Below are 15,242 nucleotides of genomic sequence, written 5' to 3' on the forward strand. Positions count from 1 at the left end.
GTAACTCTAATAACCACTTGTTATGACCAAGGTTTGTACAAGAGCATCTCTGAACGCACAACACGTTAAACCTTGAAGCAGATGAGCTACAGCAGCAGAAGAACACACCGGGGGCCACTCCTGTCAGCTAAGAACAGGAAACTGAGGCTACAGTTCACACAGGCTCACCAGAACTGGACAATAGAAGACTGGAAAAACGTTGCCTGGTCTGAGGAGTCTCGATTTCTGCTGTGACATTAGGATGGTAGGGTCAGAACTTGGCATCAACAACATGAAAGCATGGCTCCATCCTGCCTTGTCTCAATGGTTCAGGCTGGTGGTGGTGGTGTAATGGTGTGGGGGATATTTTCTTGCCACACTTTGGGCCCCTTAGTACCAACTGAGCATCGTTTAAACACCACAGCCTACCTGAGTATTGTTGCTGACCATGTCCATCCCTTTATGACCACAGTGAACCATCTTCTGATGCTGCTTTCAGCAGGATAACGCAGCACGTCACAAAGCTCAGATCATCTCAAACTGGTTTCTTCCTCAGTGAGTTCACTGTACTCAGATGGCTCCACAGTCACCAGATCTCAGTCCGACAGAGCATTTATGGGATGTGGTGGATTGGGAGATTCACATCATGTCAATATGAGCCAAAATCTCAGAGGAATGTTTCCAGCACCTTGTTGAATCTATGCCACAAAGAATTAAGGCAGTTCTGAAGGCAAAAGGGGTCCAACCCAGTACTAGCAAGGCGTACCTAAAAAAAGTGGCCGGTGAGTGTATGTGTGTGTGTGTAAATCATGTGTTGGCCCTCTTGCCCACCTTTGTGGTCCACAGGTTGGGAACCACTGATCTACGTGCAGTTTTCAAAAAGCTGAACAAGAAAGTCACAGTGTTTGCAGATATTTTATTCATCCATTAAATATTTTAATGCAAGCTGTGAACAACTGAAAACATTTTCTAATGCAAAGGACTAAAGAAGGAACAAATACAGGAAGTAACCTAAAGGCCACAGTAGTGTTTACCCACAATAAGATGCCATCTGTCACAGCTGTGTTACGGCTGACAGGAGCACTTGCATAGTTGATAACCTCTCAGTATCAAATGTCATTTCATTATTGTGATATATACATACATCTGTGTGTGTGTGTGTGTGTGTGTGTGTGTGTGTGTGTGTGCGCGTGTGTGAGTGTGTCTGTGTGTGCATGTTTGCTGAGTGTGAGCAACACAGCACTTCGTCCAGAGCTAGGAAATTAAAGGGAGAAAATCTTGGTATTTGTCAACATGGATGTCACGGTTTTTTTTTTGTTTCATGCCCCCGGTCATTCATTCAACATTTAATTCTCCACCTCTGTTGTAGACAGGTGGGATCTGCAGATTCCAGCAAGAACAATGTTAAATAAGGCAAGACATGCAAGCCTCCTTTATCTTTCTAAAAACGTCAACTCAAGAGACATCACCTGACGCACACGTCTTTGAGTCAGACCGAAGGGTAAACACAGACTCGTTCCTCTGAGCTCCCTGCAGAGCACACCACAGCCTCCTCACAACAGAAGAATCAGATTAACACCCAGGTTGACAAACACTGAAAGTTCTCTTTAAGGCAATCAGTTTATATCAGTTTATGCAGCGTGTCTTTCTTTTGGAAACATGCACTTTCCCTGGTGACAGATTATACATCAGTTATTTGGTCTGTGTCTGAGGCCTGAGCACCTTCCTTCCTTATGCACTTTAATCACCTCTCACTACTTTTACTTTGTGAATCAAAACCACAGGAGTCCTAACTATCTTATGCATGTGAACTTTGGACTCTCCCCACACAGGCACAGTCATCAGTGTGGTCTGGTTCTCGACTCCGTCTTTCAGAGCTCCGTCTTCCCATCGCTCACTGAGCTGCTGGCAGCTCCACCCTCAGCCGCGGAGCTGGAGGTGGAGGAGGCCGTGTCTTTGGGCTGGAAACCCAATGAGGCCGAGTTAATGCAATAGCGCTTCCCTGTGGGTTTTGGTCCGTCATCAAATAGGTGTCCCAGGTGAGCTCCGCACTGAAACACAACAGGAGAGATCATGAAATGCAGGTAACAAGTTCTACGTTCCCATCATGTCAGTTTATAATCTGCAGTGACAGGAACGTGCACATGCAAGTATTTGATTGGCCAACACAATGAGTTGTTGAGCCAGATTCAGGTTTTTTGCCAGTTTACTGCATCAGCACCAATCTGCTGACACACTGCTCTCTCTGATATCAGTGAGGGGGCTGTCATTTTACATGCAGGTCTGAACATGACCTTTGCCCTGTAATAGACTGGCACCTTGTCCAGAACTAAGTGTCCTGCTAAATGTGTGCTTTTTTAACTGGGTCCAGAAAATTCACTGTTCGTGAAACAGAGGAGACCCCGGGGGAGCAGCAGCATCCAAGAGGAAAGTTGAAAATAAAAAGCCTTTAATAAAAAATACAAACTAGGTGGTACTGGTGGTTGTATGCCTCTGCCAGTGCCAGCTAGTTCCAGATTATATCCCTTTTTATCCAGATTGAGTTAATGACCTTGACCTTTGACCACCAAAATCTAACCAGTACATCCTTGAGTGCAAGTAAATGTTGGTGCCAAATTTGAAGAAGTTCTATCAAGGCGTTAGTGAGATATTGTGTCCACGAGAATGGGGCGTTCGTACATACAACCAGAAACAATGTGCCGCCGCGCCAGCAACAGCCAGGGCCAGAGGTATATTAACCCGAAAAAACAATATGCCACACATCAGCACACTTGCCTTTCTCATGGTGTAATTACACACACCTGTGTTGAAGTGAACACATTACATACTGTACATAAATCCTGCTGATCCTGTGGCCAGAAAAGTATCTGGCAGCCCAGCATGGCAGTGAGAGTTATAGACACAGAGGCCGTAGGTTCGGAGATCAGAGGTGGTCACGGTCAAATGCCGCAAGCAACACGAGGTGTACTGGATCTACAGCCTGGAAGCCACAAGTCAGCCAGGCCTAACTGAACAACCTGACCTCTCCTCCCTCTCACTGCAGATATTAGGTTGTGGTGTGTTTGATTAATTACCGTTATATGGAATATACTGTGAACTGCTCTGTACTTAATCAGAGTTAGTTATCGTCATGTAGTCATTTTGTTTTTTGCCATCTGTTTTCTATTGGTGCCTTTCATGTTGAGACAGACCATGAGTTGTGTCTCCATGTTGTACATTCAGGATTTTGTCCCTTGTGGTTGAAGGAGTGAAAGTTCAATATGTACTGGGTTCACTGCAGCACAGGTGTGTGCAATTACTACTGTTTGGTTTGTGTTCATTGTGTGAGACACCCCAAGGAAGAAGTGTCAATGTGCATTGGTATATTTTTTAATGCACCGAACAATTTTTATTAAAGGCGTTTTATTAAAGGATTTGGTTTCTCTGAGTGTTTACCTGAAATCTGCTGTATTTTTATTTGATCACTCAGCCAATCAGAAGAGAGGCTCAGATCCTCTCTTCTGATTGGCTGACTGACCTGTTGTTACTAGAGCTCCAGAGAGCCTGAGAGAGGAGATGTAAAACTACTGAGATGGTTTTTGGTTCTTAAATTCACAAATATAATAATATATATCTCTGATGGAATCAACACTTCAGATAAAACACAGGAAAAGTTTCAAACATGGGACCTTTAATCATCCACTTACTAACTGGAATTGGATTTTTTTTTATGCCACATCCCATCTAAGAATCAAATGCAGCAGTCAAGCTGCTGCACTTGACTGTCTGGTGCAGGGGAGAAAGCCAGAGCTACTGTTAGGGTGCAGTGCAGTGTTTCTGTTGTACCTGGCTGCAGGTCGCCTCCACTCTGTGCATCCCGTAGGAGAAATCATCTGTCAGACTTACAGACTCCTCCTTCACAAGGTCATAGAAGGACGGCCAACCTGAACACATGATGTTAGGAAGGTGTCAGCACACAGGTGAAGTCACATACAGAGGACAGTGGTGATTCATCAGAGAGCATCAGTCAAACTGTTCATCTGCTGTCAGCTGGTGGAGAATTAAACCTGTTTCCAAATGAGAATGAGGCTGCACGCTGTCATCCAGGTGCATGGACACAACTGGGGACGTCAGTACAATGTAATACAAACCAATACGATATCACTGGGGTAAATACTGGGTCAGACCTTGATTCAACTCTTTGCCATGTTTTTAGTTTGTGTTGATGTTTGACTGGATTAAATGTTTTTGTTCTTAGGAAACACAAACATTTGATGCTACACTAAAGATATTATTTTTAGTCATGCAGCTAGCATGTCACGGTCTGCTGATCAGCTGGTCCACCACTTTGGTCCAAACTGAAATATTTCAGCAACAACTGGATGAACAGCCATTAAATTCTGTTCAGATGAGCACCAGTCTGTTCATCTGTGTTTGTAATGTTTCCCATCAGGTACTGTGACGAGTCACATGGACACTGTTTAAGCCAGTGGTTCTCAAAGTGGGATCTGAGGACCCTCAGGGTCCTTGACGGGGTTCCTGGCCTTGCCAGAATAATTTATTTTCATTATAATTCCATCCAAGTACCACAATGACAGAATGTATGATTATTTTGGTCTTGGGTTTCAAACACTTTCTGTCATAAAACATCTAAAAGCAAAAATCTTTTCAGACAGGGGTCCATGGTCTAGTTTGTGTCAGCTCAGGGTCCTTGATGTGAAAAAGTTTGAGAACCACTCATTTCAACTAAATCAGGCGAGTTTCTGGGAACGGGAATGTGTACTGTGTCCAGATGGAGAGGCAGCACCCTCTGCTGACTGACCGTGTCTTCTTATCTGGTACACACAGCTCTGTTTATAGCATTGACTCATTCACAACCAACTGGCTCCAGGCTCTAAATAACATCCTGCTCTGTGCTGGCCTTCCTGACACAAGTGCACTGCAGAAATCTGACGGAGCTCTCATGATCCTCCTCAGAACACAAGCTTATAGATGCATTAGTAACCTTAAACACCATTTTTATGCTACCTAGACATGAAACTGCTGAAATATTCACTACACATCAAGATACAGAAAAAACAAGAGAGGTCTGTAGGTTAATAGTCGCACATCACAATCAATGCATTTCAGTATAGTATTTTGCTCCACTTTCATTTCTGTAGTACTGCAGTTTTATGATAATGAAAACTGGCTATTTGAATTAGAGTTGAAAATATATAAATAAATATAAACCCTATGAAATGCATAAATAAATTAAGTTTTGAAACGCTGCATACAGCATGCCATCTTTGTCTCCACATTACCAGAAGGAACCGTCTGGCTTCACTGTCATGATGTGACACAAACAAGACAAAGTAGTTTTTCTGTATGTACATAAAGATGAAGTCGATAATTATAGCTGCAGGTGACAAACTGGATTCAGTGACTGAACTTACCTGATCCTGAGTCAAATTTAGTGTTGGAGCTATAAAAGAAAAGAAAATGTCAGTTTAAAAAAAATCAAGTTCATTTCATGCTTTAAAAATATCTTTCTAACATGATTCTTTTATTTTGTAGTTGAGTATTGTGACTCCCAACATCTGGCTAAAAAAATGTCACATCCCAATAAGGTCACAAGGACAAAAGCTTGCACACACACAAACACACCGACACAAAGAAGCAGTGCAGCTCTTACCTGAACAGCACGGACCCGCAGACAACACAAGCGTAGCTCCCTTCATCTTTGAGATGTGTGAACTCACCAGTGAACGCACTGTGGAAAACGGCTCAGTAACTACAACTGAACTGTGCAACAGGTGAAGACACTAAGACGTTTATGTGAAACTCTGAGACACAGCAGTGGTTCGCCTCACCTCTCAGTTCCTCTTTCCTGAGTGACGTGGTACTGCATCGGTGTGAGGCGCTTCTTCAGCTCCTCCTGGGAGAAGCTCACTGGCCATGTCTTCTTAGTCCTACATGCTCCTGCAGGGCGGGGAGGCAGGGAGGGACAAATAATGGTAACTATGCAGGTCTTCTGATGACACCAGGAAGAAGAAAAAGAGCTGCAGGTCACCGTAACACTGAGCCTTAAAGTCCAGCTATTCCTCTCTGTCTCCACATCAGTCTGAGGTGGGACAAAAACCCTTCGTTCTGACATGTTTTCTCTCCTCAGATCTACCTGAATCATCACTGCTTCATCATGCAGACACTTGTACAAAAGGCAACTGACTAAAAAAAAAAAAAAAAAAAAAGCATATTTCATCTTCACAAAAAAAAAAAAAAAAAAAAAAACAAACCCATGAGCAAGAAAACCTTTCAAGTGTGAACCACAAACCAAAGCCAAGCAGTGAATCATTTAATTATTGTGTTAGTAGTGGATATTTCAGCTGTGTAACAGCAGCATGTGACCAGTGATACAAACTCAACAGATGCTGACATGGACCATTGTACAGGTACAATGAGGATATGTTGACCACTAGTGGCACTACTGTTTGTATCTGAGACCAGTGAGTCAAGAGTGCGTCAGTGATGTGATAAAGACGACTAAAGACGAGTCTACGCTACTGTAAACAGAGCCACTTCATAAAAAAGCTCTATGTTTGTGGGGCCTAGGTTCAGTCTCTTCAGGTCCTGAATATCTAAGTGTGAGTTAATTGTCTTTCTATCTTTTAAATCTCAGGAAAAAATGAACACACATCCACAAACAAATGTCAGTTTTGATTACAAACACTCGTCCCAGTCGTTTATGTGATCAGATTTAGAGCTTGGTGTGGTTTGAAGATTGCAGTCGCAGAGTTTTTCTATATAAGAGACCTGTTCCAGGAAGCAGGTTTATTGTGTTATCTGGGTAACTGTCTTTTTCATGAAACCCTGCTCCAGAAGTCTGGACTCAAGTGGCCACAAAACATGACAACAAATGATAATATTGCCCTATATATGATGGACATGTCAATAGCTGGCTAATATATCAGTCAAAACAAGCTATCAAGGTGCTAATATGTCAGGAATGTGTCTCTGCCATGTTGTCAAGAAGATGAGATGAATCTGAGGGAGTGGTGTTGAAAAAAAGCAAAATGTGAACAAGAATCCAGGAATCCAATGTTTCTGTTGAAACACACCCCAGTACAAAAAAAAAAAAAAAAGCATCTTCAGCTGTTCAGTGTTGTTGTGTGAAGATAACTTTAGCTAGATTACTTCCTGTTGGATGTGAACATGGCCACAATTTTGCTATAATATGAAAATACAGTCCAAAGAGTTAGAAGAAAAGAAATCAGCTTATTTCTGAAACATATCATTGGTTAATTTTGTCTTAATTTTTAAATCTTTAAATTAAATAATGTGCACTTCACATTTCTGAGGATCATTTTGAACACAGGCTTGTTTTGTTGTTTGTTAAATGTACAAAAACATGTAAAACCACTGTTCTGGTTCTTGAAGAGAAAACTTTATATTTGGACTAAATTAAGGAAGGTTGGAAGATTTGGAAGATTTAAAGAAAAACAAATCAAACAAAGAAGCAGTTTATCTGTATTTGCTATTTATATTTTGAGTTTAGTGTAATAATTAAATGAAAAACACATTAAAAATTACTATTATCTAGCTGTTTCTAAATGAACAGTTTTTCACTGTAACCTGAATTTCCCATGCCACATTAAAATCAAACCACAACAAAGGAAACTAATTGGTGTATTTCATGTCCGTGTTGTCCAGCAGGGGGCAGCATAGACCTGCAAAGCAGTGTCATTAGTTTTCATGCAGATGTGCAGCTGCGCTTTTTCTTTTTTGAGATGGAGAAGCACCTTCCGTGCAAAAATCAATCAGCATAAAATCACACTGATGAAATTAGACTTGAAGACTAGGTCATATCTGCTCTAAGAGTAAACTTAGAGGGTTATAAATCTCACCAAGCACTGAGTACTACAACTACAGGACCTGCAGGTTTTTGATGCTCACTGCTGCCAATACAAATCATTTGAGGTCCAATAATCAGCCCTGTTCAGATTTGGTCCAATTTTGGAGCTCTGAAGTTGAATGAAAAACACTGATTGCTGTTCCAAATCAAATGTAAGAAAATAATGAATAGTGAAAGCAGCTCACATCATTCTGAACACACGCAGACTGGGACAGTAAAGACATGCTGACACACCAGCCAGGTGTTAAGGCTTTAGAGAGGCAGAGCACAGCAGGCACACAGCACCCAGTCAGTGGACCTGAGGGAAGACTGCAGGACCTCAGAGTTACAGGCTGACTCTTGGTTATTAGATGCAGCAGATTGAAGCCCGACATGGCTGCTGGACAGAGGCACTCCACCCACCACTAGAAACAAACACCCCTCAGCAGGGCTACACCAAGGACCGGGCTGGATGAAGCAGATAGAGGGAGAAATAACACATGACAACACTGGTATGTACTGAACAGCATTAGACACAAGATGTGGAACATAAGCGCGGATCATCAGGATCTGTTTTGAAGAGCACTGGTTAACAGGTATGTGGAAAATGGACACACACCTGGAAAAACAAAACACATTAAAACCGTCTCCTGCATGGGTCAGTGCAATCAAAAAACACAGTGTCGCTTATGACTTTCAGCTGGTTGTGTCTACAAATTAACATCACCATGAAATTTTAAATATTGCTAATTCAATTTCTCAAAACTTGCAGAAAAATATGATTATCTGCCTGATCAGGAAACACACATGTGATGTCTGCTTAATGGATTCCCCACTGGTTTAAATTCTGTAGATTAATCTGACTATAGTTGAGTTTATACCACAATACATCAAATTTAAACATTTAAGGTCTGAAGAGATACTTTATCAAATTATGACAGAAGAATGTAAGATCTGAGATACAGGAACCACTGAAATTATTTCCCATAAGCCCTTTTTCTAGTAGTGAAAATAATAAAATATAATTTTAAAAAATAAACACAAAACAAACAAATAAATAAATATATAAATTTATAATAATAATAATAATAATAATAATAATAACAACAACAAATCATCAATAGCAGTGTCATTGTTTTATAATAATTATTTTCTTATTATTCTTTTAGAATATAATTTATTTATATTTTATTATAACAACAGAAAAGTTGATGTCAGGAGCAGGATTATTTTGAAAGCCAATTGTGCAATTTACACAAGTCACCTGTGCACATAGACTGAGAATGAACATTTAGTGAAGACATTTTGTGGTTGAGCGTTGAAAATAAAAAATATTTGCATATTCATTAATCAAAATTTATAACTAGGGGCATGGATCTGATTCTAAGAACTGTTAAGCACATAATCAAACTTTTTTTTGTAGAAAACTCCAATAGGATCAATTATTTTACCAAGCAGAGTAATTTTATATTTATATGTCTTAGACCATGTCAGGAGAGATCATGTCTGATTCCTCAACCAAGAGAGGAGGGAACAAAAATTTACACAAATACCCTCAGCCCCAGTTTATCACTGCAGACTGATGACAAACTGCAAATGAACATGGAAAAAAATGAGTCAAATGTAAAATCTGGACAGTTTAACAGACAAACACAGAGGGACAGAGACTGTGGCCAAGAGCAACAGAGTGAGAAAGAGACAGACACCTAACTATGCATTATGCAGTTAATTTACTGAAACTCAACACTCAGCATCACAACACAACACAAAAGAGCAACAATCTGCTGTTCTCAGACGTTACCTTTCTGTCTCCCACAGATGCTCCCTGACTTTTAATGGAGGCTCCAGTGTGATGTGGCTGAAGCAGTAATTAAGTAGACTGTTATAATCCTTTACATCAGAGTCATTGACTTGTAAACTCTGTAGACAGAGATTACAAGTTTTACCAGAAGTCATTTAATCAGTGATCTCTGTGTTTCAGCTAACATCAGGCTGGTCAGTATTTCCTTACATGGAGCCTTTGTTTAGCAGGATGAATCTAACACTCCCAGTCACAGTCTTCTCTTCAACCAGTTCTCCAAATTCAGCAGCAAAAAAATTTACTTTCACGCTCCCATCAATTTCCAGACATGTGCAACACGCGTCAAAACAACGCAGCATCAGATTAATTTAGCAGCACTTTATGCAATTCAGTGAATTGCAGCAGAGCTCATCTACATGATTTACAGCTAAACTGAAAAATTGTGGTGACACAACATTTCGTGCCCCTGACAGGCTTACTCAACAAAGTTGGATGATGTCTAAAATACCCATGTTGTTGTTGGCATACAATAAAGTACTGTTGTATGTTGGAACATTACAACTTCCTGTGAGCTTTACAATTTCCCTTGTGCTGATTTCTACCTGGCCTGAATCACACAGCAGCACAAAAAGACCCAGTGCACGCTCAGGTGGAACTATGACTCAGGCAGGTAGCGCTCTGCAGGCGTCTGCCACAAACAGTCCATTAGACTGAGAGTGATACGTGATTCATCATGATTCATCAAAAAAGCACATTTCCACTGCTTCAGAGTCCAACTGCAGTGTGCCTAGAGTTGTGCACCGGGATCTTAGGTTTGTATGGAAACATATAACATGAAGCTGTTGACTGAATGTTGCAGCAGATTTTACAACACAGTGTCACATTAAAAGTCACTGAGCTCCTCAGTTCAACTCACACTACTAGAAATGTTTATCACTGTAGTTTGCTTCATTTTATGCATCAGATAGCTAATTAGAAGGCGTGTCCACATACTTTTTGTCACATAGTGCACAGTAGGTATATGCTATGCAATGCTATGCTATGGATAGAAATCATAGTAGATGGATTAAAACCTTGAGAAAACTAACATGTTCCTTTAATGCGCACTGCAGTCACAGCTGGACATGTGAACACTAAAGCTAACAGGTTACTCTACCTAGAGGAGCAGCGCGCAGTGCAGGACGGCAGACTGAGCTGCTCACAGCAAGACGCACAGCCACGAAGAAGCCACGTCTGAAGAGGACATCCATGAGACAAACAGTCATACTGAAGAGAGAGAGAGAGAGAGAGAGACAGAGACAGAGAGGGGGAGGGAGAGGGAGAGAAAGAGAGAGAGCTGCCCATTTCTGTAAATAAATATTCAATTACCTTATTAAACATTACCTCTGCCCAATGACGGTTGGACTATATTTAATCTCTCTGGATCAACATAGTAAAGGACACCACAGAAAATATTCACATAATACTAACTCATATTCCGTGAAAGTCCAAGAGGAAAATGTCTGTGGTGCTCTGTGATAAAAAGCTCAACAAAGGTGGCCTTATATGGCAGTGTCTCCAGCAGGGTTTCCAACAGGAAAACCGTTCTCTACCAAAGGATAAACAGTGGCTTCAGAAACTATTCACTCTATGCATACTTTATTGTGCTGTAGATTTAAAGGTCCCATACAGTATAAAGGTAGATGCCCACGTCTTTTTTGATTATAAAGCAGGTCTAGGTTCTTTATTAATACTGTGAAAGTATCAAAGCCTCAGTCCACAGAGAAATGCACACAGCCTGTATTCAGAAACTGAGCCTTAAAACCAGCTGTCAGGACTTCTGGGACAAAACAGTCATCACCCTCAGCCACACTCCCAGCACAGCCCACCTGGACCCAGCGTCCAACCTTGCAGGATTTGGTTTACCTGAAATCTGCTATTTTTATGAAATTTGGATTGGCTCGCCAACCTGTTGTTACTAGAGCTCCAGAGAGAAGCCTGATAGAGGAGATGTAAAACTACACTGAGATGGTCTTTAGTTCTTAAAACCACAAATATATCTTTTGATAGATATCAACACTTCAAATAAAACACAGGAAAACTGTAAAATATGGGACCTTTAATTTCAAATAGATAAAATTGTCATTTTTGCCCATCAGCACTTTTGTAAGTTGGTTTCAATCTTTGACTTTTAATACATTTGCAAAGAACTTTAAAGTACATATTTGCACCTTGACATAATGGTTTGATAAGTGTAGATTGTTTGACAAAAGTAGCAAAACTTATCCATTAAATTAAATCTACAAACATAACAAAGTTTACAAAAAGTAAAAGGCTCTGAATACTCTCTGAAGCCACTGTATCAGCCATACAGAGCACTTACCTGAAAGATCCTCACACTCCAAACTAACCTCCAAATACTAAGGACACCACCGCCTGACGGAACAGAATCACCTCACGTTCAAAACTGAAATCAAACACACCACACAGACCACACAGACCACAGCTAAGAGCCAGTGGGAGGACGTTACTGGTGTGTAGTCTAAAACATCGTGAAAACACAAAACTACAGTTTTCACAGCACTGCGAGTGTGTTTAAATGGCCCGCCAGCCTCTGATGTGGGCCGGCTACTGCCCAGCGATGCCAGACACCACAGAAATCAGCAGGCAGTGGTCAGCCACAGACACTGTGAGTCTGGTGTGTCTCTTTCTCTTCAGTTTCTCCATGAAAGCAGTAATATGTCCTAAATCCACATACTTTTCCCAACTGATTTAGTTTCCGATAATCTCATCAACAAAATCTTGAAGTTTTCTCTGTAGTCTCCTTTGTGCTGGTTGCATTCCTGACCTCACCAAATATTTCAAAGCCCTTTTCAAATATTTAAGACCTGCACTTGTCACATTCTGTGTTTATACCCTCTCCTGTCTTGCTTTAGTTCAGGATTACTTGGCACACAGTTACAATTTGACATTGTACACTGTAACCAGCCGTAATATACTACAACCATAAATCCAAGTAATGGATGTGATGGAGGTCCCTCTCAGCTTTGTTCACTGAGGGAAGAAGCTCACCAATATTTTCAGGTTTTCATTCACTGCTCTCTCAGTCTCCGGCTCTGTGCATGGCTATGCCACTCTGCCGCCCTTAGCTCAGCCAAACAAGTCCATCCCCAACAATGTCAAATATTCTATCATAACTTCCTCTCGTGCTGGCAGGGATACTAAAGCCAGAGGGGGTCGGCAACTTATAGAGCAACACTCTGTTTAACAGTGTAAGAACTCTGGCTATTTTTAGCTCACCCACACACTATGTGTATGCACCATATGTAAAACACAGACCTGAAATGTTTGTCCGTCTGCAAGGGCAGGAATAATTACAGTAATATTACACTGCGTGCATAATTCAAAGAGCAGCTCATTAACACAATGCTTTCCACTCTGTGGTGAAGTGCTGTGACACACACCACCGGTAGATGTCAGTTAGGTGCATGGCCGTCAGGAATGCCTTGTAATGAGCTCAGCTTTAAGTGAATATGGTGAAGACAACAACAACTAGTTGCGTCCTGACGTCATCACACATGATGAGTTAACACGGTACAGGTTAGGGAAACTATGAAATACTGCGCAGGTTCACTTTTACTAAAACCCAGTTCACCACTGCGTCATACTGAAGCACAGGGTGTGTTGTTGATGTTATCTCTGACAGGGAGCTCTGTTCTAGCAAATGTCTGGTCAGCTGGCGATGCTTAGCGTTGAGAAACGTCAAAGTAATCGTGCATTATACAACACTGCGATGTTTCGTTGTAGCGAAGTGCCGCCGCCATGTCTAATGTGAGCTTACCAAGACAACAGCCTAAAAATAACAATGACTGAGTCTTAACGCTCTGTCTCTGTTTCTGAGGTTGACAGTCGTTTCTGAAATACACGCAGTTATCTTTTTCCTTTCCTATCCATATTCCTTTACTTTAATGCTTTGAATTGTTATCTTCCCCACAGTACACAAAACTGTGAACAGGTCTCAACCCCCGCTATAATTATGTCACCGGTAATGCTAACTGTGCCCTTCAAAACACACAAATACACCAGACACTGACGTACCGGAGACAAGCAGCAGCAGGAACACGACGCTGGCAGTGGAGTGTGTGTTCAGAGATGATAGTATGGCGGTGTGAAGCTGGTACATGAGCCTGACCTGGAGCAGACACGCAGGTTACTAGCATAAGATGCTAACACAACACGGTCCGTAGCGTTGATCAACAGGCTGCGTGTGTAGAATGACAGGGGACCCGCACATCTCCAATTATGGCCAGGACCCCTCTCAGTTTCCGTTTTGCTCATACATAGCGGCCTGGTCGCATCACAATGCAACCGGAGAACAACCAATCAGCGGGAGCCATCGTTTCACTGACGACGAATCAGGAAAGCTCGTCTCCAGACTGATCACAGCGGCTGCAGCAGCACATGAGTCGGCAGAAAGCAGCTTCCACCGATGAAGTTAGCTACCAGGTATTTTGTTATGGTCATCAGTATTGAATGCACTCAGCGATTATGTACACACATTGTGTACGTACATTATGTAATAATAATAATACTCTTTCCATGATTTGCCATTGAATTTATAGAAAACAAATTAATCCAAATAATTTTCAAATAATCTATAAAAACAAAAAAGAAAAAAAAAACTTTGCTCAAATGTTCTTTCAAACAGAGTTTGGGAAAAGGCCATTTTAAAATAAAAATTGGTGATATTAAATAGAAATGACCTGTACTAAAAATGACCAATAAAATAAAGCAGGATTAAACAGCCTTTCATGATAATGAGCAGAGTTTTTAAAAAATGTATTGGATTACATCACAATTTAATAGTTTTGTCTCTATTTATTCATTTGAATATTTATTTCTTAATGTCTTATTTACTTAGACAACCTGTTACCAACAGGGAATATTGCCTCAGTCTAGATAAAGCAGTTTTTACAACAGATACAACTTAGTATATTAAATGTTAAAGATGAACACCCATCAGGGGAGTCTATACTTTTTGCAGTTTTTGTCTTAGATTAGTTCTTGTAATCTATTGTTGAAAGTGTAAATGTTTCCAGGAGAATTAAGAGGAGTTTGTTTGACCAGGATACAACAAAAAGATGTTAGAGAGCAATTCAACTGTGGAGTTTTAGTGGGTTAAAAACAAGGGGAAAGGGACCTTAATGGACTGTTTTAACTGAAGCAAGCATTGAGAACTAACACTTATTCAAACTAAATTATGAATTTCAATTTAAAAACTAAAACAGCCTCAAAAAACATGAATATAAGGTTGTTTTTAAAATATCTCTGCAAATAAAAAACGCACAACAAACAAAATGTAAAAACTCCTAATAAATCTTTAATTTGAGCTGTTTGTACAATTGACAAATTACATTAAAACATCTATATTTTTTTAAAATGTCTAGTATATTACACCTCCCCCCTCTGGCTAGCAGGTTAGGGATACTGGTAAATCCAAACATACAATGCAATGGAAATAAAGCTGCATATAATGGTACATACTACACTTATATCAATGTACAGTGTTTACATAAAATACATCAGAGGAAAAGAATGCATCCACGAGGATGTATTTATAGGTGAAGCACAAGC

The 15,242-nt window shown here is 40.7% G+C and overlaps 1 protein-coding gene across 2 annotated transcripts; it reads right to left on the bottom strand.

The window, feature by feature from the left end:
• Nucleotides 1-875: 875 nt before the first annotated feature.
• On the bottom strand, nt 876-13,961 carry msrb3 (methionine sulfoxide reductase B3). 2 transcript variants are annotated; one of them, XM_071502200.1, is made up of 7 exons: nt 13,801-13,961; nt 10,786-10,895; nt 5,811-5,919; nt 5,633-5,710; nt 5,394-5,422; nt 3,805-3,902; nt 876-2,030 (listed from the first exon to the last, which is right to left on the bottom strand). In XM_071502200.1, exons 1-7 carry the CDS (start codon nt 13,944-13,946, stop codon nt 1,851-1,853), a joined length of 750 nt encoding a protein of 249 aa, XP_071358301.1. In that variant the 5' UTR covers nt 13,947-13,961; the 3' UTR covers nt 876-1,850. The 2 variants fall into 2 exon arrangements, with proteins under 2 accessions (XP_071358301.1, XP_071358302.1); XM_071502201.1 differs by having other exon boundaries at nt 13,707-13,943.
• Between the last annotated feature and the right edge of the window lie 1,281 nt (nt 13,962-15,242).

Source organism: Trachinotus anak, unplaced genomic scaffold, assembly GCF_046630095.1.
Source record: "Trachinotus anak isolate AG129_WGS33_773 ecotype Australia unplaced genomic scaffold, CSIRO_AGI_Tana_v1 ptg000018l, whole genome shotgun sequence".
Taxonomy (NCBI): Eukaryota; Metazoa; Chordata; class Actinopteri; order Carangiformes; family Carangidae; genus Trachinotus; species Trachinotus anak.